The sequence below is a fragment of the Saccoglossus kowalevskii genome, chromosome 12, assembly GCF_978046115.1.
Source record: "Saccoglossus kowalevskii chromosome 12, keSacKowa6.1, whole genome shotgun sequence".
NCBI lineage: Eukaryota > Metazoa > Hemichordata > Enteropneusta > Harrimaniidae > Saccoglossus > Saccoglossus kowalevskii.
The window spans coordinates 4,347,089-4,373,771 of record NC_140652.1 but is presented as its reverse complement, the minus strand read 5'-3'; the positions used below and the strand labels follow the sequence as shown (position 1 = coordinate 4,373,771).

General features: G+C 37.8%; 1 protein-coding gene across 1 annotated transcript; it reads left to right on the top strand.

Annotated features, from left to right (window-relative positions):
• The first annotated feature begins 8,092 nt into the window (after positions 1–8,092).
• LOC102807309 (uncharacterized) lies at positions 8,093–25,377 on the top strand. Its single transcript, XM_006825663.3, has 2 exons — positions 8,093–8,454; positions 20,812–25,377. The coding sequence occupies exon 2, from the start codon at positions 20,847–20,849 to the stop codon at positions 21,771–21,773; it is 927 nt and encodes a 308-aa protein (XP_006825726.1). The 5' UTR covers positions 8,093–8,454; positions 20,812–20,846; the 3' UTR covers positions 21,774–25,377.
• Positions 25,378–26,683: the final 1,306 nt, after the last annotated feature.

The following is a 26,683-nucleotide window of genomic DNA, read 5'->3' as shown; positions in this document are numbered from 1 at the left end:
ACGGATTTGAAGTTACATTGCCCCTGATTGGTCTACTATAACTGATTTGTTACATTGCCGCTGATTGTTCTACTACAACGGATTTGAAGTTACATTGACGCTGATTGGTCTACTATAACGGATTTGAAGTTGCATTGCTACTGATTGGACTACAATAACGGATTTCAAGTTACATTGCCGCTGATTGGTCTACTATAACTGATTTGTTACATTGCTGCTGATTGATCTACTATAACGGATTTGAAGTTACATTGCCCCTGATTGGTCTACTATAACTGATTTGTTACATTGCCGCTGATTGTTCTACTACAACGGATTTGAAGTTACATTGACGCTGATTGGTCTACTATAACGGATTTGAAGTTACATTGCCACTGATTGGACTACTATAACGGATTTGAAGTTACATTGCCGCTGATTGGTCTACTATATAGGTTTGAAGTTACATTGCCACTGATTGGTCTACTATAACGAATTTGGAATTACATTGCCACTGATTGGTCTACTATAACGGATTTGAAGTTACATTGCCACTGATTGGACTACTATAACGGATTTGAAGTTACATTGCCGCTAATTGGTCTACTATAACGGATTTGAAGTTACATTGCCACTGATTGGACTACTATAACGGATTTGAAGTTACATTGCCGCTGATTGGTCTACTATAACGGTTTGAAGTTGCATTGCCACTGATTGGTCTACTATAACGAATTTGGAATTACATTGCCACTGATTGGTCCACTGTAACGGATTTGAAGTTACATTGTCACTGATTGGACTACTATAACGGATTTGATGTTACATTGCCGCTGATTGGTCTACTATAACGGTTTGAAGTTACATTGCCGCTGATTGGTCTACTATAACTGATTTGTTACATTGCCGCTGATTGATCTACTATAACGGATTTGAAGTTACATTGCCCCTGATTGGTCTACTATAACTGATTTGTTACATTGCCGCTGATTGATCTACTATAACGGATTTGAAATTACATTGCCACTGATTGGACTACTATAACGGATTTGAAGTTACATTGCCGCTGATTGGTCTACTATAACGGTTTGAAGTTGCATTGCCACTGATTGGTCTACTATAACGAATTTGGAATTACATTGCCACTGATTGGTCTACTGTAACGGATTTGAAGTTACATTGCCACTGATTGGACTACTATAACGGATTTGATGTTACATTGCCGCTGATTGGTCTACTATAACGGTTTGAAGTTACATTGCCGCTGATTGGTCTACTATAACTGATTTGTTACATTGCCGCTGATTGATCTACTATAACGGATTTGAAGTTACATTGCCCCTGATTGGTCTACTATAACTGATTTGTTACATTGCTGCTGATTGATCTACTATAACGGATTTGAAGTTACATTGCCCCTGATTGGTCTACTATAACTGATTTGTTACATTGCCGCTGATTGTTCTACTACAACGGATTTGATGTTACATTGACGCTGATTGGTCTACTATAACGGATTTGAAGTTACATTGCCACTGATTGGACTACTATAACGGATTTGAAGTTACATTGCCGCTGATTGGTCTACTATATAGGTTTGAAGTTACATTGCCACTGATTGGTCTACTATAACGAATTTGGAATTACATTGCCACTGATTGGTCTACTATAACGGATTTGAAGTTACATTGCCACTGATTGGACTACTATAACGGATTTGAAGTTACATTGCCGCTAATTGGTCTACTATAACGGATTTGAAGTTACATTGCCACTGATTGGACTACTATAACGGATTTGAAGTTACATTGCCGCTGATTGGTCTACTATAACGGTTTGAAGTTGCATTGCCACTGATTGGTCTACTATAACGAATTTGGAATTACATTGCCACTGATTGGTCCACTGTAACGGATTTGAAGTTACATTGTCACTGATTGGACTACTATAACGGATTTGATGTTACATTGCCGCTGATTGGTCTACTATAACGGTTTGAAGTTACATTGCCGCTGATTGGTCTACTATAACTGATTTGTTACATTGCCGCTGATTGATCTACTATAACGGATTTGAAGTTACATTGCCCCTGATTGGTCTACTATAACTGATTTGTTACATTGCCGCTGATCGTTCTACTACAACGGATTTGAAGTTACATTGACGCTGATTGGTCTACTATAACGGATTTGAAGTTGCATTGCTACTGATTGGACTACAATAACGGATTTCAAGTTACATTGCCGCTGATTGGTCTACTATAACTGATTTGTTACATTGCTGCTGATTGATCTACTATAACGGATTTGAAGTTACATTGCCCCTGATTGGTCTACTATAACTGATTTGTTACATTGCCGCTGATTGATCTACTATAACGGATTTGAAGTTACATTGCCACTGATTGGACTACTATAACGGATTTGAAGTTACATTGCCGCTGATTGGTCTACTATAACGGTTTGAAGTTGCATTGCCACTGATTGGTCTACTATAACGAATTTGGAATTACATTGCCACTGATTGGTCTACTGTAACGGATTTGAAGTTACATTGCCACTGATTGGACTACTATAACGGATTTGATGTTACATTGCCGCTGATTGGTCTACTATAACGGTTTGAAGTTACATTGCCGCTGATTGGTCTACTATAACTGATTTGTTACATTGCCGCTGATTGATCTACTATAACGGATTTGAAGTTACATTGCCCCTGATTGGTCTACTATAACTGATTTGTTACATTGCCGCTGATTGTTCTACTACAACGGATTTGAAGTTGCATTGACGCTGATTGGTCTACTATAACGGATTTGAAGTTGCATTGCTACTGATTGGACTACAATAACGGATTTCAAGTTACATTGCCGCTGATTGGTCTACTATAACTGATTTGTTACATTGCTGCTGATTGATCTACTATAACGGATTTGAAGTTACATTGCCCCTGATTGGTCTACTATAACTGATTTGTTACATTGCCGCTGATTGTTCTACTACAACGGATTTGAAGTTACATTGACGCTGATTGGTCTACTATAACGGATTTGAAGTTACATTGCCACTGATTGGACTACTATAACGGATTTGAAGTTACATTGCCGCTGATTGGTCTACTATATAGGTTTGAAGTTACATTGCCACTGATTGGTCTACTATAACGAATTTGGAATTACATTGCCACTGATTGGTCTACTATAACGGATTTGAAGTTACATTGCCACTGATTGGACTACTATAACGGATTTGAAGTTACATTGCCGCTAATTGGTCTACTATAACTGATTTGAAGTTACATTGCCACTGATTGGTCTACTATATCGGATTTGAAGTTACAATGCCGCTGATTGGTCTACTATAACGGTTTGAAGTTACATTGCCACTGATTGGTCTACTGTAACGAATTTGGAATTACATTGCCACTGATTGGTCTACTATAACGGATTTGAAGTTACATTGCCACTGATTGGACTACTATAACGGATTTGAAGTTACATTGCGGCTGATCGGTCTACTATAACGGATCTGAAGTTACATTGCCGCTGATTGGTCTACCATAACAGATTTGGAGTTGCATTGCCACTGATTGGTCTACCATAACATATTTGAAATTACAGTGCCACTGATTGGTCTACTAAAACATATTTTAAATTGCATTGCCGCTGATTGGTCTACTATAACGGATTTGAAGATACATAGCCGCTGATTGGTCTATTGTGGCAGTGAAGAGTCTGCGAGATGTTTTATTGAGTTAAAACACCAATTAATAATTACATCAAATTACTAATTATGCATGATGGGTTCATTAGTTTATTTTGAGGTAACTAACAAGTTCAAAATAGATAATTGATTGAGTATAATTGAGTATAATTGAGTATAATTTTAATGTTTCTTTATTAATATCAATGCCATCCGATTGTCGTGTATACTACATCTACTACGATAACTACAACAGTAAACTCATTATATATGCATACTAATTTCGTGACCGCCTACTAAAGACAGATGGAAAAACATACAAAAAAACGTGATAGACAGATAAATGAGAATGTGTATGCAATCAATGATTGTTTGTTCAAATTAAATGATTTAATACTGTACCGAGATGTAGTCAAAAAGGGTGCTTAGCTAGTTGAAGACGGAGAATGTATCATATGTTGCCTAGGTTACAGTCTACACATTCCACTGCTTGTATATATACAATCACAGAGATAGCTTTTTTTATTATTCAGATTAAAACTTTATTGTTGTGGTAGTAATGTTATGTTTATGAACCAGTTTACGGTAAACTGGTTCTAATATTATAATTAAATGAAATATTGGGAACGCAATAAAAAATAATAATTACATCTACTTTCAGGGAGACACATCTATTATTCATCCACCATGCTCTCTCACATGAATGCTGATAGTTGCTAGGTAACCGATTTTTTAAAAATATACTTTCAATATTTTTCAGAATAATGTTTTCACAATTCTTCTCTCTAAAACAGTTTCCTTGAAAGAGAACATAGATGACCAAGTTATTTTATTTCATTACACTATTTCATGACGTAATCATTCAGCTGTGAAATAAGCAATTTATTGTTCAAAGACGTGCCGGGCATATCAAGCTCATCAAACAATTCATCAATACCAATATTAAAAAAAACGACACGACTACATCTCGTAGCATCCCAATTTGATACAAAGAAAGGAAATGGTAGACGATTGCCTTTATCGTAACATCGTTGATTAGTGTGAATTTGGTTTATATTTAGACAACTTTGGCTTCTCATTATTACAATTTGGAAGCATTACAAACCAATAACGTGTCAGTTATGTGAGCGTTATAGCCAGGAATGTAGCTTGCTTCGTAGATATAAATCTGATGGTTTTCTTAATTTCTACTTACAGACTGGTTACATTGTCAGTGCCTTGCATATATTTTCTATTGGGAAGCCTTACAATTCTTGATGTATTGACTGTGTCTTGATGGTTTGCCTGTCATTTAAACTTTGCAAATCGCCTTACTACGCCGTGTGCTTATCTTTTCTGTGTTTTTGTAATATTAATTCAATGTCAACGACCTGTGTAATTCAACTTCTGAGCTAAATGTCATGGAAACCACCGTCACCACAAATCTACACGTCATAGTCCAGTTACCCTCGCGCACACTGTCGTCATACCAACCCAAACACAACAGGTCCAGAATTGTGACAATTTTTGAAGATAAAAAGTTAAGAACGTGTTCGAATAACGCCCACACGATGTTTCAAAATTTAACCTGCTGCTTTGATAATTATAGTAATAATATAATGAGCATATTTTTAAAGATCAATTTAAAACCGGTGAAATTAAAAAAAATAAACCGGTAGGAAAGAATATAATTATTGATTATATAGTGTTTAATATATGAGGTCGTCATCGTATTCGATGACGAGTTCGACGACCGTTTGTCTTTCTAGTAACTATGACTGATGATTAAGTGGGCATGTCTGTATTCCCGTCGGTCCTTGCACTACGTGAGTCGTAGACACGTTATTGTTGGGTTTATAAATTATGCGAAATACTCGTGCACGTCATCCAATGTGTGTGATTGGACCAATACGAGTGGCCGGCTTTCCTTCGTGTCTTTCTATTGATTGTTAAACTAGCGACAATTTCATCGATACTGCATAGAGGTATACGTGCTTAAACAAAATGTGTGGCTCCATAAATACCAAAAGCTGACGCGGATGTTGACTACGTGTGTAGAATACAATGTAGTAAACATCTAGAATTGTGACTAGAACGTATTAAATACAGAGTCACCTCATTTATTTAGACGAAAGGTCTACATGTAAGTTGGACAATATATGGTTAGACCCTGTAGCTACTGATATATGTGTGTTCATATTCCATTCAATGATAACCTGTTCCATGGGATCTCATGAATATTCATTTGTTCAGGGAAACCATGTGGTGAATGGTTTAAGATTCTACACTTCAAAATAGTAGAACATTTTTCAATCTAATTCGTAACGTGCGGCTATTATATTTGTATAGCTGTATTCAATTGCTTATAATTCTGTGTTCAGTATATCTCTCCTGGTCTCCATACTTTATGCTAGCGTTTGTTCTACTGCATTTGTTATGCAATGATAAATATAAATTCAAACGCCGATCAGTCATTAATAGAATACACCGCCCTCTACGATATCATTCCTTTTTTCATACGGCGTTAGGACGACCGAAACACCATCACAGCAAAATTTTCAAATTTATCAGCGGCGAATTTGTAATTGATTATATGTCACCGTCTCTCGTCATGATTTAACGTTGAATATTGAATGTATGTCTTAAATAAATTCCCGAATGTCGTTCATGCTATTTTAACACAGCGCAGTTACGGTCCTGTCACTAAAATACGTGTAACCATGGAGGTATGGTGTAACTATAGGAACCACCGAGATTCACTTACGAATAAAGTAGAGTTATAGTTCCCAAAATAATCACCGGAAAAATGAAAAACAAAATTTATATAAAAAAAGAGTGACTTGTTTTGAAAGTTCCCTTGGAAACTGTATTATGACGTGCACGATTTCATAATATATTCTCAGATTTTCCGGTATGCCTTAAATTCAGATAAACTTGCATCCATTGTTCGCAGATATGGTTCCATTGTACCGCTAGATCGACGGAGCTGATAATAGTTATCCAAATGTTTCAGATTTGGTGTATGGGCGTTTTGGAGGAAGCCAATTATACAAGGTTATTGCATATTTACTCATCAGCAAAAGACACATTATTATGATTCATAGATATTGCCCATTTTATTAAAAATCTAATATTAAACAAAACAGATTGGGTTTCCGACCCTGCGTTCGTACTCCTCAGAACAGGCCTGGTAATGGAAACAGTTCAATTACCGACGGTAGTACGAAGAGTTGTGCGCATGCCTCAAACAACCACAGATGTGAACAACTCGACTCTTCTGAATGAGTAGAAGCAAAAAACCCGAGTTTAGAATCTTCACTACCACTGTGCCAGTATTGAGAAATATTCTTCATCCGAGGAAGGAACTTTTTTCTGAGATTGTCCCGGTTCCGACACGACGCCAGGCTACAGTGAGCTTCCTATCTCTCCCTCGTCTAAAGCATTCTTAAGTTGATACATCAAAGTGGTATGATGGATTGATTAAAAAATAAATACACTAAACGCGATTGAAAAATAACTACATGTAATTTGAAACAATGCACAATTGACTTATTTTAAACACCAACACCATACCCCGGCCTCCCTGCAGAGTGTAGCTATTCATATCCCATATAATCGCTCTACTGTTCGGGAAATTTGAGTAATGTACACATTCCAAGAGACCTACGTTGAAAACTTTATTTGACGTGTGTTTTTGAATTCTCATTCTGTAACACGTCACAGTATCCCGGAGCACAAAGTCATTTTCTTCAACTCGATAGTTCAGTCATTCGAACCAGCATTGCTATTTGTTCTGAAAAGCACACTAAGCTGTGTGCTGGCAATTAAGAGAGTTACCTATTTGAATTTTTAAAAAGAACTCGCGAGATACATCGTTACGATTAATTAACTTTTGTTTTGTTTTACGGCTTGCCAAAATGTTGACAATATATCTCAAAAGAATGACAATTAAATTACCATGTTACATAAATCATAAATAAATCTCGAGATGAAGATCGAGATTTATTATGATATAAAAAATATTTGCTTTAATTAAAATTAATGTCATTTTACCTACATATATTTTTTTGAAAATCACTGCAATACAGCAAGTGTGTATGTCTTAATTGAGTTAAAGTTACAAGTTGACAAATACGAGTCAAGTACAATACGTACATTATTTGGTGGTTAACAACAATAGACTTCCTCGCGGGCACGCATTGAACAATAGAGTGTTACTTTACAGGTGAAGCAATTAAAATGTCCTCATCTACAAAACGTGTTTGATTAGTTTTTGCAGCCTTTTTACGACGCCAGAACCTACAACGCTGCGTACGCTGACAAGGGAGGCTGTCATTTAAACCGTGTTGAATTGTGAAGGAATTTTGTTCTTCACTGACTGCTTTGCGCCTGTGAAATGTTCACGCACCGTTGGTCTGCTGTGAACTTTGACACCCAACTTCTGACAGGTTGAGGACTTTACACGCGTCTGTAAAATCAGCTTCTAAGTGAGCCGCCTTTCTATGAGTTGATATTGTTACGTCTTTTGTTCAAGAACCAGGGTTGAAATCAATGGTTCGAAGCATCGTAAATTTGGGTAGTTACCAATGACATTAGGTCATAATAGACTGCCACTACATACCACCGTTCCCAGCGTGACGGACACAAGCTGAATTGCCAGGCGATCGTTACAACAGAGGGAAAACTGACGAAGGCAGACTGAACATGGCACTTACTTAAAAAGCATGCTGTCTCCAGTATCATTGTATGGTATATTTACAGGCTGACGAGACACTTGACTAGAACTATACTGAAGGTATCGTATTGTTTTTAGTATCATTGTTAGAAACATCACGTTCTCGTCAGCAAAGCATTCGTCGAACTGTAATCTGATGGACTGCCCTTTACCCCCCCCCCCCCCAACACTGCATTTAGACTATTGCATTTGCCGATACAGTAATTGTAGCACAAACAATAACCCTCCAACAACAAGTATCATGTGGTTTGTAGTTACTATGACGTCATCTGTGAAATCTTGAAAGTCAGCCTTTCAGAGACATCGACATATTCGTCACATAGAAACGCAATCCATAATGCCATGGCTACGAAAGTCGACCCCTGTCACGAGTACTAGATATATAATAAATATTTTCTGATGCACAGTGCGTGGCCTACATGGCGCAGTAATTTTCAATCACAGTAATTTTCAATCACAAGTATTGCTGGTTTTTCGAAAAAAATAATCTTGGAATTTTAGTCGAAATATTTGAACAATTGGTATTGAACAAATGTGCCAGATTGTTATCGGGGGGGGGGGGCAGTGACGGTGAAGCATGTAGTCGTCACGCGTTGGTCCCTAGTCATAGCATTTGTCGTCTGTATATATAGTTTGTACAAAACGGTGTGCTTGAATACGGAAGCTACATCTGTCTACTTAGCGAAGCCTGAAACCTCATTAAGTTCTACATCAACTCAAATATAGGGTGTGAAAACATGTTTACCGAGTAAAGGCGATCAGAGCTCCCTGCGTGCCACACCGCGTTAATAATCAGCATTGATTTATGTGTTGACATGGCATAATTATGTCGTACGTATAAAATTGTTGTAGTTACAACGTCCATGTCAGGCGATAAAGGGAGATATCCTATATAAATTGTAACAAGCCCTATGGCCATTACTGGGATTCACGGTGCCGCTTGGCTGGCCACCGGTATAACACAGCGACAGACGAGAATTGTTTGTACAGATCATGTTTCATTTTAGACAACAGCAGTAACAACGGAGCTATTTGTGACTGTAAAGTAAGGTAGGCGGGTGTGTATATTGGTGATATAAATAAACTTTGTTCGCTTGATGTATAACCCAGCGCCTTGCTAATGATGTCAACTCAACTTTAAGTATCTGTCGTAATACGCTGCTTTATAGAGAATTTATGTGCCATGTACACTTATACATACACATTGAGGGCTTGATCTCATTTCCATTATGTTACCCGAAAATTGAAGCAAGTATGTTTCGCTTTAATGTCGTCAAATCGCAATCATTTCGCGTTATTTATTATTCCAGACACAGACGAAATATACACGGTTTTACAGTGTTGTGATACAAATGTCAATATTATTTGTGAAATTCGGATACCGGGAGATGTTTATTTTATCGATTAGTATATTGGTATATTTAATCAATCAGTCAGATATTTGGAAACAACGTCACCGTGACATTTGAACTGGGCTAGACCATTTAAAAACAGGGGACAAAATCTACGTGGAAAAGTACATAATTATTTCTTCGACATCAACTCTGATGGTAGGCAATGTTATCGCGTGTAATAAAACATCGCGACGCCTGTGTTCGTTCTAAAAATCGATACAATGTCATAACGACCATAAATTATGCACTCGCACTGTGGGCATGTTAACGGCATGTTCACTCGACAGCTATATTAACAACACCATTGAAATACATAATGAATAGGATATCCGTGTTTATAAACTATCAACACCTCTCCTTCGTGTATGGCAGTATCATGACGTGCTAACACAAATATTCACAATATTAAACTCCAATCAAACCGAATAAGGTCAGGTACTAAAAGTTATTTTTCTTAAATTCAAAAATATTTCCAAACATTTATTTTTTTATTTGTACAATTATAATGTTCATCTCAGGAGGTCTGACTAATCACATATACTAGTACCCCCTCTACGAATGATATCCCAGTGTATCTGCCAACATCAAGACAAGCCATAATTGCTGCGTCAAAACAACTATAGTGGATCGCCCTCAATGTTTGTTTTTAGAACGTTTTCCAAAGCATACATTTGTAATTCCTAAAGTCTGAATTGAAGAATTGAAAAAAAGGTTCTACGTGGATGAATTGCTTATATAAGTTTCAAGTTTAGCAAAATGGGTACACTTTATTTAAAAAAAAATGTATCACAAAACAAGGTACCTATCACGACTGGTCACGGGACGGCATTACATCCGGGCACAATATCGGTGACTATGACGTCATGCTTTTGAAGTTATATTTACATTTGTAATTGTGTTTTGATATCAATTACAAAATACCACCCAACCCTAACTCTTAAATGCACAAGACATAAACAAAACTATAACACATACACGGTAATTCGCAGACTATAATAATAATATGCGCATGCGTGGTGGTGTGCGTGGTTACTACGGCTCCTAGTATTTGGAAACCAGTTTACAGACTATTTTCAATTTCACCTCTACCGTCTCAGAAAAAGTATTTGATTGTAATCGGACTCGTATTCAAAATAGACGCATTTAGGCCATTTAGGTTGAGAGTCATTATTCATTTCTTTGGGTCAACAACTACATAAATAATATCCCTATTTCAAGTTGACATATTTATACGCAGACAACTTAGTTCGAATTTGCCACCACACGAAGCATACACATAGAAGAGTAGCGGCCGCAATGTTAGTGGTTGGCGGTGTCTGTGATATATTATACTCGTTGTGTTGACCGTATGTTCGGCATACGGCATATGATATGAAGTCTGTGACGTAACCAATAACACTCTCTCGGCAAAACAAAAGCGTTCTCTACATCTTTAGAAACATTTATAAATTTCAATGAAAGTTAAAGCCAACCAGCCAATCAACAAGAACAGTGCGCAGTGACGTCACTTAAAAACGTTTCAATATTATTCAATCAGCCAATAGAAACCATTCGTTTCAGTTTGGACTTGGAAATTTATAAATATTTATGAAAATGTAAGGAATATCTTTGTTGCATTAAGAATACCACTTTTACCATGAATAAATAAATAAATTAAGTTCTCTTCAAACACTATAAGTCGCCCAAATCTTGAAGTTCAAATTAAAATTAATTCCCGTCAACTCTAGAAAAAGCTCGAAAAATTAGGATTCTTACCACCTATAAAATAGGAATGTCTACATGATTTCCAGGACAACTTAACAGCCAGACAAACTTCTGGCGAAACTGGGTTTCCATGTCGAAATTCCTTCGACTATATTGACCCATACAGCTATGCGAACATTCTGTCAGAAACACGCATGCCTTGATACTGCCATCACAATTACCGACGGCAACACGTCACGTACAGTGCAACTCATACGGGCTGAAGACGAGTCACCGCTGTACTGGGATACTGACTCGAGGCGTTCATGCTCGCCAAGTAACTAACTTTCTTGAAAGCACATTCATTATTTACCGTTGGTGGCGCACTCGAAAGAAGTCATATATATTCACTTGACAATCTCAAACAACTTGTTCTGTTACCAATATGAAACATAATACTTTAAGTTTAAAGTAATCTCACTTATCCGGGGGGGTGGATTGTCTGAATGTTCAGTTTCTGGCGCGTTAAGCTACATAGCAAAATAAGTAATCGGATCACTGGAATGAGAACAGTCACTCTATGCACAGGGAGCCCAGGAACTATAATCAACTGTAATACGCAGTCTCTGTGAGGGGGGTTGTATCGGCTGGTATCTAGTGTAAGAAATAGACAAGGGATGAAGGCTCCAGCCAGCTCACATTTGTTAAACTCGAAAAAACAGACGAAAAAAATAAAAAATAAAATCTAAAAAAAATACCAGGTTGTAGAATATTAGTTGCTCCTTCGAATTTTGCCAAAGCCTTACCTACATTTTACCGATATCTGCAGAATAAATCAAGAAAACTACACAAATTGACTCCATTTAGGAATTCCTAACGGTTTGCCCGAACGCACGGCACAGTTGGAGGCGTGGCCTGTTCAGCATTTGTCAACAACCAATCACAAGACTGGTTACGAACCACATCGAGGTCACGACTCGGTTAGCCTTGCTCAACTGGTGACCCACCCACCACTCGATTGTAATTTTGCCAGTTGCTATTAGACACCACTAGCATGACTAGTTGTAAGACAACCATGAAAAAATATTGTGAATAAAATAATCGTCTGTAATGAACAAGGAAATAATAAAGTTTTTATTTGTTATTTAAACCAACAATAAACAACAAGTTTAAGAAAAACATTCGAGTAAAAATAAAGTAAAAATAATTGTCAAGTTTAACCAGTAGGAGGTACAGGTGCTGGTTGAATTATTTGGCCTGGAAGAAAGTAAAAAAACAAGTAAGTGGTAAGGATTATATAAAGGTAATGAATGATTTGAGTAAGGTGTTGAGTAGAGAAATGTTCAATAGGAAGAACATTGTTGAAATAGATAATGCTTTGGAAATGATTGGACTTTCCATAATTAAATCTTGAGGCACATTGTAAATAACTGGCGAGAGGATGCTGAAAGCACTACCGTGCATTCAAGCATCCTCTCATTGAAAATAAACACAGGTTATGCACATTAACATTATAATAAGGTAAATTAGTATTGTCAACAGAGTGGTATGATGTGCATGAAACGACTCATGGTGCAAAAGCACACAAGTGTTGACGGAAGACCAAAATGATAGGTATTACCACCAACAACCAATTTGGTAGTAGTCATATTGCCGAAAATATTATATCTTGTTGTCTGTATATATGCAGCAACAATAAACTGTACAAAACCAGTAGTTAACTGTTTACAACATTGTACAAGACAGTATTATAGACCCATATCATGCAAAATTACAGGGTGTCGTACAAATATACTCCCTTACTTTTAGGGTATTGTATGTTCATGCAACTGTCCATTCAGAATGAATCGAAAATAAAGTAGGTGCAAAGCGACTATATCAAATGTAATTGTACTTCATAGGAATATCATTGATGATATCAATCCCATCAGACTGATATAACTCGTAAAAGTAATGAATTTAACGCATGGCAATGGCAATGTGCCATCTGACATATAACCCAAGTGAATTGACCATGTGTAAAGACAGCATTGTTGGTTTGCATAAGACAGCCCACACACATGCTATAAGGAGTAAAATCCTGGTATCACCAATGACAGGGCTGTAAATGAGTCAACATCAAACCAGAAACATAGAATGTAAATGCATAGACCTGTTTGTACAGAATACCAGTTTATCCCTCATTATTTATGTGGACGATGTTGAAAAGATCTCAAACCATTATAAGGCAAATGAAAAACAAATTTGGTGTTTCTAGTATTCGGGTAAAAAAATATTGGGTAGTTGGCAGGGATTTTATTATTTTAGATTTATTTTTTCCCCAACATGTTCAATCTACATCAAATACAATCATTTTAAACAATTGTTTTTTTAAATGATGATATTAGTATAAACTTTTGTTCATTTTAGAAAAAGGTAACTCATTTCCATAAAAATAAAATTTGACCTTGTTAACAAATGACAACACATGTCATTGTTTAAGGTTGAGATGAGTGGCATGAACTGTTGATCGATAGCACCATTTCAAGAATGACAGCTAGCTGGTGACAGCAAAACTTTCACTGATGTACATGTGTATGACATCAACACAAGGAATTGGCCCCTATCAGTTTCTGCCTAATAAATGACAGTTATGTACATTCCTGCTGTGGGCATTTACCTACAATAGCAACTTTACAAGCATGATAAGAGCATTTTTGATGTATACATTGCAGCTCTTGCTGTTTCTTGCATGTGACAAAAATCCGCCTAAATCACAAGAAAATTGTAGTGGGCCAAACAATGGTCATGAGAAAGTAAGAATAAGTACAGCCAGCCATGCCAATATGGTGAATGAAATGCAGTTTTTTGCATGGCTTTCTGCTCAATATTATACAGTGTGTGGTAGCCTATATAATCAATGGCGTGGTCACAAATGATTAATCATGATCACATACTTCATAGACACTATAACATTACATTAGTAGACTATAAATCATATCCATGCCCTAGACATGGCTACATCCGAGGTCATCATTTTGCCAATGCCATTCATGCAATTTCATTATTGTTGGCTGCATAGACCAGACTAATGTACGAGTATTTACACATATCGGCCTTATTTTGATTTTAGATGTTATTTTATTGAGATGCATCGTGACAACTGTGGCGTGAAGGACCGCTAGGTTAGGTAATTGTTACTAGTCGTACCGTGCACACACATCATATGAGTTCACAGGCCATAGGCCTAGTAAATCGCTGTCATCATTTATATACGATGCAATACTTGGCGATTTATTTTTGGCCATTAGATTCCCTGATTCATGACATCATGTGCCAATAAATCCTGAAAATCGGCTTTGCTAAGCGATGAGTAGTTTAGTTCAAAACACTGAATGATCATAGCATGGTGTGCAGAGTTTTATAGGTAAAGCAATTGTTAAGAATATATTAAAATTTGTGGAAGAAGGCAAGAGCTCTTTCCTTCTATTAGTACAATGTTTGTACGGCGTCCTGGGCTAGCAAGAAAAATAACCTACGTCATCAAAAGATGCGTGTACGTGTACTGTAGACAATTTCCATGACGCTGCATTGCATGCGTAGAGTCGACGTCACGATTTGTGCGTATCAATTTTTCTCCTCTATTTTCAACAAATAATTCACTTTTTTCTCCTGGGAAAACGTCGTCAATCTTATTTTATTAACCTGATCTTTGTATTGACAGAGAAAATTATACCCAAATAAGCGTCTTTGGTTGATTTCTGGCACCCAAAATTGATTCTCGTCTCAGTCCTAATTTCGCGTTTAGGAATGACCTGGTGATCCAAAATTGACCTCGCATGAAAATACTGCCGCCTACGGCGGGTCCCGGGATCATTGCGTCTAGTCGTTTTACAGTTTCTAAAATGTAATTTCCCTGGATTATTTTTTACGATTTTTTTTATTTGGATGTAAATTCTTGTACATACCGAGAAAAATGACACATTTTTACAGTGTACGAAAAAAATATTTGATTGATTACGTTGTACGTCTAGCCTGTGATTACAGAATTACGGAATTGTTTTTTTCAATTTACGTTGTACGAACCAAAAAATATTGCAATTACGTTGAACGAAAATAACCCTTGCCCCCCCCCCCCTCCTCATGGTAGGCTTTAAATCAACTACGGCTAGCTACCGTGACGGATCAACTACGGTTAGTGGCGAATCAGAATCAACTACGGCGAGCTGCGGATTTTTTTTAATGTTTTTTTTTGTGCCTTGTGTGTCTTATTCAAGTTTTTATATGTGCAAGTTTCAAGTGCTGACATATAGTGCATTTTTGTCACAGAAGCCATATTCATGTTTTGGAACTATACACATGTCAGGGCTGTAAGACCATCTCTCTATCAAATGGCAAATTAATGCGCTATCCTGGCGTCAACCAGGCTCGGTCGAAATCAAGCACGGTTAACCAAGATTCCCAAGTCGCATTCATTAGTGAATGAATCTCGGCCAGTGGAATTGGCCTTCCTATTGAGTCTGTGGCACACTCACCCAGGGTAGGGGTCGACTCTTTATAGTGTTCAGCCTAATGTAGGATTTGAACTTGGGTCTACCGATCATGAGTCTGATATAAAAACAACTATGCTACCAGTGACCGGTCGGCTAGTAGCGAATCAGAATCAGCTACGGCTAGTTACATATCAACTACGGCTATTCTCGAATCAACTACTGCTAGTGTCGAATTCAGAAGGGCAAGCTTCAAATTAACTATGACTGTTCACGAAACAACTACAATTAGTTACAAATCAACTACGGCTAGACTAGTCGTGATTCAACTACGGTTAGTTTAAAATCAACTACACTTAGCTTGGAATAAACTGCGGTTAACTTGGAATCAACTACTTCTAGTTGTGAAATAAAAAAAAAAAAAACTAGTGTCAATTTCACAATAAACAACTGAAAATTGAGCGGTATACTCGCCTCTTGGGGAGTTTATTTTTATTACATTATAACTACTTCATTTTTAAGAAAATTCTGAGACATTTTAAAACATTCGAAACCTTGCTCCAACGATATACAGCTCTTGAAATGTTCTAAATGAAATTGGCCTCAAACCAGTTTGCAGCGATTATAGATACATAGAGCGGTTTCACAAATTCGCACTCGTATTTGGGCGTTGCTTGGATTATTCGAGTAGATTCTTGTTAGCAAAAATGGGCAGCTCATGGACAAGATGTTAACGCTGCATCTTTCTGTTGGTATGCTTGGGAGCCCCTCCCTCCACGAGGGCGTAATTTGCGTAATTCTGATGACATTTCTCACGGCTCTCCTTTGAACCCCAAATACCCGATGCTTCAATGTTCTTTATTACGCGTTATGTACCTACCACAAAATAATGTATGCTACATAATAAAAATTAATGGTATTTTAGACCGGCTTTTGCATAAATTATATCTACTTCTCAACCAATCACAATCGTGCTTTTACAGGCGTGAAATACCCCTTGCCTGACATGTAGGCGTGAGTGGCGCCCTCGCCAGCCGAACGGCATCAGACTTCACTAACATTGAACTGTGTTGGGTTTGGAGCACCGTGGAGGGCGCACCGTCAGACTAATAATACCCCGTACTCAGAATTTCAACAAAGGATACGATTGGCCGACTATGTGTAACCAACTACTACACGATGCTGTTACGTGTATGTGAGAGAAGCACCAATTTTAATAAACATGAGGATTCCTGCTAGTGTCCCGATTTTACTAAAGACAGATAGGTATTCGATTCCCTGACTCTGTCAGTCAATATCACATAAATTCAAATGACATAGCGTAAGCTCTGAACAATATAAGTTCTTGTTGTCTTCTTTGGCATTCATATGCGCAAATCACATACACAATTACTACATGGTAGCTCAAAATTCCGTCTTTAGGATTATATAAAGTGACATGTCCTAGTCCTAGTTGTGGTCAGGGGGATTTCGTACATATACCGTGGAGGGGTAAAATGAGAGTTGGGTGACCGTAAAATATGGCAATGACAGAGAAATCAGAAATCCAAGAACTTGACCTAAATACAAATTCACGCACTCGAAGTAGATGGGTGTAAACAATGTCGTTAGTTTCTGGGCCTTGTGGCGTCATTCGTTTCTAATTCGTTATCAAAATTAAGTATTTTATAGATGAAAGACTAGTCTAAGGGATCAAAAGTGAACGGCGCCCCTATCGTATTTTCACGTCAATTATTAAACATCTAACTGACAATGACTTAGACCGCACAGCACCTCCGTGCACTTAACATGCGGACTAGTGGGCGGATCAAGTTGATCCCATTAGTTTTTAGCCCCATACTAGATTTGATCTCGGGATCCCAGTACGACAACTACTTGAATGGGAAAGGCGGGTTTATTTAAACTCAGATTACCCCGGACAAGGCGCGAGGTCAGCCAATTAACACATTTTAAGTCGTCCTCAAAATAATACCGACGAATTAACCAAGACATTGAAATTAGAATGATACACGGCAAGAGGGCGTCAACTGGTAGATAATGTCCGGTGGGAATGCATTAGTGGCTTTATCACTGAAGCGGAAATAATTGGCGTGGCTTCGTGACGTCTCGTGAATACATGGCCAACACACAGGACTTTATATCGTTGATAAATTACTTGCCCTGTATTCATTGATGTATGTTCGTCTGGGGACCGACTATTTATAATTGCATACTTATCTTTTCGTTGGGATGTTTGGTGGCTGTATTCCCATGATAATACAATCCTACCAAAATGAACTCCTATGTGGACTGTGGTGAATATATAACTTGGCATCTTTGTCATATGTGTGCACTGCGTTCCATACACGTGAATAATAATATTATTAAAATAATTAAAGGTTCCACGCCACTATTAGAATTGTTACAAATGTAATTCACTCTGTTGTGGTAGCATCACAAACTGTTTTATGTAATATGGTACAAAAATGACCAAGTCTGAAATCTTTAGATGAAATTCTGCAAAATCTAGTGTTTTAAAATGACGGTGTGAAACATTAAGAGTAGGTACTCGGTGGGGCGTGTCCGTGAGTTTGAATCATATTTTGGACTTTGGAAATATTGATCTAAAAACTCAACAGTTATCCAATAATTGTTTGAGAATTTCCGATCTCAGTAGTCTGAACAATGGCCCGGGTCCTGGGCCTGTTTAATATCGATCTAATATCGATCTAAAAACACTGTTTTTCAGCAGATCGTGAATAAATGTTTTTTTCCACCAAAGTTTATACGTGCATCCCTAATTCGTATGAACAAAATGGCCCGAGTGGTTCACTTAGGTGAAACATGTGAGCCCAACCTTGACAATGAGTATTTCAAGTTCACCACTATACATGTGATGTGATGTGTAATAACAATTTTATCTTATATAAATGAGCCGCAAATTACACCCTGAAACATTGCTTTCTTGGAACGCCTTTAAAGTAATCTTCATTATCTCTGGTTTCACTTTTCGGGAATGGGTCTCACTAAAAGTTGTTGTTTGCAGATTATACTGTGAATTTCATAAATTCGTGAATGTTTTCAAGAATTCTTTTTTTAATTATTTATAAAACATCTACCCCGCATACTTGCGCTTCTTTAACTCTGTAGTATATGCTTTCATTGGCAAAAGAAGTAACGCCAATAACCCAATTTTCCGCCATGCCTTATGGCGTTGTATCTTGGTGGTTAAGTTGGTTTCAACGGTCAGTTGATAATCTTCTATAAATATGTTGCATGAAAAACATATATGCCTTCACGAAATTCACAGTATCCCTAAAAGTAGAACTCATTGTTCCTTGAAGGTAGCGTCAGTGTTTACCCAAGGGTCCTCCTACAGGCAGTAGTAGCTTCGGTCCAATGATTTTGTTACCAACTCCAATTCTTAGTGCCAATGCAATTGTGAATATCTTTCGGCGATAATAATGAGTTCTCATTGAAATGTTAATGAACTCAATGTAGCCAGACCAACCTTGCTGAATTTACGAAACCGCTTCAAAACGACCTCGCAATGGAAACTGTATTGTGTGCATTATCCAGTTATTGAACTCAGATTTCATTCCGGAAAACTCAACAGCTACACAGCATACAAGTCTAAATGGATTTTCGTTGGATACAACGATTCAAACACGAGGGCTGTCTTTTAAATGAGCATTCCGACCTAATTGGTGGGGTATACATTGATACATAGAGAATATAAACTATCGATATTATTTGCGGCTGCTCTTATTATGTGCTGTTTTACACAAAGGGTATACAGTGATAACATTAATTAAAATTATTATTGAATTTAGTGTGACGCCACGGACCCAATTAGGAAGAGTTTTTTTTCATCCCCATGACAACACCACAGCGTAATTTCTAAATAACCAATATTTGAGGAATGGTAATTTCACTTTCATTTGAACTGCAACCAATTATGTCATTATTTCAGAGCGCTGTCCGTGAGCGAAGCCAGTAAACATAGACGGTTATCGAAATGTAATGATACAGGTGCGCCATTGTTTGTCACCAAGACGCGTGAACCTCTGGATAAATATGTGTCTAATCAGTGATGCTTAGTTAGAGTGTACGCATGACTTGGTCACTTTTCAACAGCTCGCTGTTATCAGTCAATATTAAAGTCAATTTAAAATGGCCGCTTCCATTCCCGCGTTTATAAACAGGTAGATTGCATGTGAAACCTATTTATTGTCAGCTTCGAAGCGACACACCTGTTTAAAGTATATATTTGTTATTATATTGTACCGCTAATGCTTCCATAGATACGTACGTGGCACGGAAAACTATTTGGTTGTCAGGGGAACCTACGTATTTGATGGAGGGATGGATGTTACCTCTAAATTACACACAGTGTTTTTTGTTTGTTTGTTTGTTTCGTCTCAGACTGCCATCATCACTTACAAACACTTCACACCCAAACGCTTCAAATAACTGTCATCGAACTTCAGGTGCAGTCAAATAATTCAAATATATCGTTAATAACTGTTAAAAAATTGTGCCGTTATCACTGTATGCTAATTACTATACAAAAGTCACGCGGATTCATCCCAAAATAACACGTTGGTATGGTAAGAGGAACCATTTGAATGAATTGTGAAAAACTTAAGTCTGGCTGGCATTTTTTTTTTCAGTTCCACATTCCGTTTCGACGAAAATACAGTCACAAACGTGTCGTTTTGCGTGTGCTGTAATGTAACTTAGTAGTGTGTTTCTTTCTTAGTACTAAGTATATTAAAAAGTATATATATATATATTAAAAGTTCTTAAACGAAAGCGAATTACAAGCACACTTGCATTCATAACTTGAATTCAATTGCTGATATGTTTTTTTTTTTTTTTTCATTTTTCAGCCGAAATATATATTTCGCAGTTTATAAAAAGCAAAATGGAAGTGAAAAGTGCCGGAGTTTCGGAGCCATATCGCAGCATTGTTGATCACGGAATTGACGTGCCAATGACGAAACTACCCATGATTCCCTGTTCTAAATACCTCGTCATTGGCAACCCGAAGATGCGAGTTGCACGCAAGCGCAGCAGACGACAACAGGTTGTGTGGAAGGTTCCTCGAACGCACGCACGAAGCAGGCGTAAACGGATTGTATTTCGTTCGATGAATGGGTCTGATAGTAATGAGTTTGACAGGGATACTCTCTACTCCGACCGCCGATACGACGACGAAGATATGAAAATCATGCCACCGATTATCCACGAGGACGCTAAGCCAAAGAATGTGGAAATTTTACAAGAGAAAAAATTAATCGAGATCTGTAACCGGGAAAAGACACGGACTGACACGATGGGTCGAAAACTGCCTTTACCGCGGAAGACGAGTAAGCGGGAAAAAACTCGAGTGTCGTTCAAACTGCCTCCGATCGAGGAAAAACAAATAGAAGTCGAAGAAAATGAGGTTACTAGTAATAAAACTGTCCAAGAAGCTGATGGCAACGGTAGTGGTAACGAGAAACACCGACACAAATCCACGTGCCAGAGCCCCGACCACAAGAAGATATGCAAAGGCTCCCCCGTGTGCGAAGGGGAGGCCAGGGAATTCTGCGATGTACTGGGACATAAATACTGTTCTTGCTGCCTTGCCTATCACAATCGTAAGAAATACGAAAGACTTATGCTGCCAATATTACGAGTCTCCTCGCCGAAGAATGTCACATCGACCAATCTATCACGAGCCATGCAGAAAGGTGCTTACAATAAAAGGCGATCACGAAAAAAGAGCAAAGAAATATCGACGACGTGTATGTGTTCAAAACTCCCCAGTCTGACCGGCATGCTCGGAAAAGGTAGCACAGCTGGCTAGACAGCGAAGGTGGCTAGTAAAACTCACTGTTAATCAGTATTTCGACACTCCTTTGGAAAAGGCAACATTTATTCGTCTATAAATACGGTTTTTTAATTATATTTTGCTTTTCACGGTGTGCGACATTGTTAACAAATAATTATGTTTGCTTTATGAAAAGCTGTGCCCGTGTAACATTCTTTCGCCGTGCGATACACGTCTTTTTCGCAGCTCATTAATTTGACCTACAATTGTAAAAAAATATCACCATTTGGTCGAGGAGGTCGGTGCTTTCTCGCCCAATTGTGATTATTTTGTTTTGCCACCTGATGTCAGCTGATTGAATGTAAATATTTGTCGGAGCAAGTCAGTATAGTAAAGGGTTTTCCATGCCCGGCAAATGACTGTACATAGCAGGTGGTTTGCGTCTACAACGGGTTAAGGCCTACAGTTGGGATAACATTAAGATTATTTAGCGACACTGCACAGCACACAGACAATACCAGTTGTCATTATTGCGGTCATTCGGTCCATGTACTATTCGTGTTTTACTAAACAGTGAAGCAGAACGTCTATGTTGTTGTGCTAAAGTATTGCAAGACAACCCATTGTTGACCCCCACCTTATTTCCACACATGGATTTATAACCAATGTGATTGTGAGACAGCAGTCATGGATTTCTGTGGCGTCACCATGACAACCGACTGAGTCTGCCATTGGCTGGATTAGTGACAATAATAGCGCGAATTACTGAACAATTTATTGCCGGATAATAGTTTTTAAGATTCGAAGTCGTACATGGTGCAAGCCCCTGAGTACAAATACAGGTGCTTAACAGGGAATTAAACAAATCCACCCAGTCACATTTAATACGTAACCTAGGGGATTTAATAGCTCAAAGGGTCGCAATATGGATGTGAATACAAAAGCAATGACCGCAGTGAATGCACGTTCCAATCTAGAAACCAAAAGATTTATTTTTCACTAAGCATATGAATGGAACTGCGGATTAAGGAAATTGCAATTCGGGAGGGATAATCTGTTCGAGACGCAATGATTTAATTCTTTAAGATTGTAATAATCATCGCTTTCTTCGATATGTGTGTGACTAGCGGCAAACACTGGAACACTGGACAAAAGCAATGAATATAGAAACCAAACAATTTACTAAACGAAGGATTCAAGCTCTTATTAATGACACGTTATGTGTATGTTTTCGTAAACCGTTTTACTCCACGCTGGGATTCCACCTAAATGCAAAAATATCAAATGCCGTTGTACAGGAAACTGTTTCCAAGGATTTTCGAGCTGACTTACTACATACTGCCTGGTGTATTATGGGTACTGTCGTAACGGGAGTAACCAGGGTGATAGTGGTCGTAGTTTTCTCATCTATTTAGCTGAGATTGGGACAGGCAAATTACGATCGTTACCGTTATATTAATGAATGTTTGAGATACGGAGACATTTGTGCTTACTGTAAAAGGTTAATTATTCACTAGGTTTTAATTTTGCTTATTTCGTTGACTGGAAAATGCGCTAAAATTTAGCATAGAACACATTGTCTAAATGATAAAACTGTGAATTTAAAACCAACTGAATATGCCTGAAATGGTAAATCAGCGAGATTTAAACCCAGTGAAAATTAGTCGTTATACAGTATTTAATTTGTTCTGGATTTTGAGCGTGTGGACATAAATAATCTGCTTATTACAAAGAAAAGTAATCAGCTTCTGTAGTTCTGTGTCATTGAGATAGCCATTTTAATTTCGGACGTTGATAATTGGAATCCATACTGGGGCCTTTTGATCAATAATTCTGTAGTTTTTTTTTCAATTCTGTTGAGTGGCAGTTTAAATACGAGAAACGTGCTTCACGATAAGTGCGCATTGATCATCTCTGTGCTCGCGAGAAGCTCTTATCAGTATTTATAAATAAATGACGTCATCAGTGAGCTCAAATAACCACAGTCATTGTTGCTGTAAACGACTATCCATCATGTTAGCGTCATGTCTACACGTTGCTTAATAAGTGCAAAACAATCGATAATACTGTTCTGAGTCGCGAGTCACTGATGCCGTGTTTAATTGCGTGTTTTAGTGTTTATTTAACAGTCACGTGACCTATCGACGCGAGAATATTACCTTGGTAATTCAAACGCAAACAAGTTAAACGTCCTTCAGTGAATTTATCGTGATTCGTTGCTTAATTTATAAAAACTAATTGAATTGTGAATAAAACGATAAACGTGCCATCGTAAAACAGCAGATTTGGATTGAAAGAAATTGTGGTCATTAAAAAATATATATTTTCAATGAATCGAATGTTGGTGTACTTTAGTCTCACACATTTTTAATCTTACCATGCAGGTAGAAGTTTTAGAGAAACGTTGTGACAACTGGAAAATGCAAAATATAACCTGCGATGTGCTAGCAATACACACACGCAAAAACGTGTATTTTGTTAATAGTAAAACTACTGTATGAGTTATGAAGCACATAAATGAATTTTCGTGTGAATTCTTGTCTGAAGATTTAAAAAGTCTGCCAATTTAATTAATTGAATTAACGAACTATCGTTAAAGTACATGCATAATATCAATTGCCCATCGTTTGAGGCTTGATCTTAATGAGGTACTCATAACCACAACACCTACTCGTGTTTTATAGGTCCGTGGTAACTATTCTTACGACATGCAGTGCTTTATGTCGAACACTTTAACGACGCCGCTATCCACTGACCTTCCTAACACGATATGATTTCCCGCGACTTGAGTACAAGCTCTCGGATCGGCAAACTGTTGGAATTATTCAAAAACTGGATGTACAATACAGATAAGCTTAATTTCTCGACGGTGGTAGCTATGATCAATTGTACGTTGTCATGGTAGCGCGTCATGCCTCGTATTATCGTGCTCGGGTAAATTGTCGTGAAAGTATAACGTCAGATACGGAAAAGAAAAGAAAGGAGCACAATAACCTTATTTTATCAATCAATGATTTTTATGTCGACAAATTGAAATTATATTCATTGAATTCGCCGTCCCGATATACGTTCTGAGGTGTGGCTATATTGGAAAGACCATGATTTCTTTTGTCAGACCAAAAGCCCTTTGCCCAGCCCCGGGACACCCTCGTCCAGAGTATATGGATGCCCTTGCTCATACCGGAGACGAACTCTTATAAAAATACATACAGTGTAAGACATCGATTTGAGCAATAAACTCAGCTTGCACATGCGCAGTAGGACAACTGTTAGTCGCAAGGAATTGTATTACGGGTACGAATTAACTAAACAATCCGCACATTTCTGCCAAGCAGCAGTCATATATTACGGACTCTATAGAGGTTATATTGCCATTTTTATGTTAGTATTTATGTTATAGGTGTGTGGTTGCAAGAAATGAAAGTTTGATATATTTCTGTTATTTCTCCTTTTATGTGTTTTATTAATATTTTAATACTTGCAATATATTAAGGGTCGTCATGGCCCCTTTATTAAAAACCAGCATTCACTTTATTTGTATAGATGTTCGCCATTTTGAGACATGTCATCACAGCACGGTTACATTCTTTTTTAGTAACCGCATGAACCGTGATCACAGAGATAAAACAAATTTCTTCTATGGAGATGCGTTTATTGTTGTTAAAATAGAACCATGAATTATCGGCAACGAAATACACATACTACTCACAGAGCACACATGTTCATGTACGGTGCACATACGCTCATATTCGTAGAGCACATGCCCACATACGGAACATTGATGCCCATATACGAGGCACACATGCCCATATACGATGCAGACATGCCATACACAATGCACACATTCTCATATATGATGCACACATGCCCATATACGGAACATAAATGTCCATATACGATGCACACATGCCATACACAATGCACACATTCTCATATATGATGCACACATGCCCATATACGGAACATAAATGTCCATATACGATGCACACATGCCATACACAATGCACACATTCTCATATATGATGCACACATGCCCATATACGGAACATAAATGTCCATATACGATGCACACATGCCATACACAATGCACACATTCTCATATATGATGCACACATGCCCATATACGGAACATAAATGTCCATATACGATGCACACATGCCATACACAATGCACACATTCTCATATATGATGCACACATGCCCATATACGGAACATAAATGTCCATATACGATGCACACATGCCATACACAATGCACACATTCTCATATATGATGCACACATGCCCATATACGGAACATAAATGACCATATACGATGCACACATGCCATACACAATGCACACATTCTCATATATGATGCACACATGCCCATATACGGAACATAAATGTCCATATACGATGCACACATGCCATACACAATGCACACATTCTCATATATGATGCACACATGCCCATATACGGAACATAAATGTCCATATACGATGCACACATGCTATACACAATGCACACATTCTCATATATAGTGCATACACGCTCATATACGATGCACACATGCCCATATACGGTGCTCATACGCTCATATGCGGAGTACGCATGCCCACATACGGAACATAAATGTCCATATACGATGCACACATGCCCACATACGGTGCTCACATACTCATATAAGACGCATATACGCCCAACTGCGGAGTACACATGCTCACATACGGATTATGAATGCCCATATACGATACACACATGCTTATAAACGATGCACACATTCTCATATATGGTGCACACATGTAAATATACGATTCACATATGCTCATATACGGTGCACAAACGCCCATATGCGGAGTACACATACGCCCATATGCGGAGTACACATGCCCACATATGGAACATAAATGCCCATATACGATGCACACATGCCATATACGATGCGCACATTCTGATATACGATGTA

Bases quoted from the DNA above. Each gene is read 5' to 3' on its own strand.
- LOC102807309 (XM_006825663.3), top strand. From the start codon at position 20,847: ATGGAAGTGAAAAGTGCCGGAGTTTCGGAGCCATATCGCAGCATTGTT.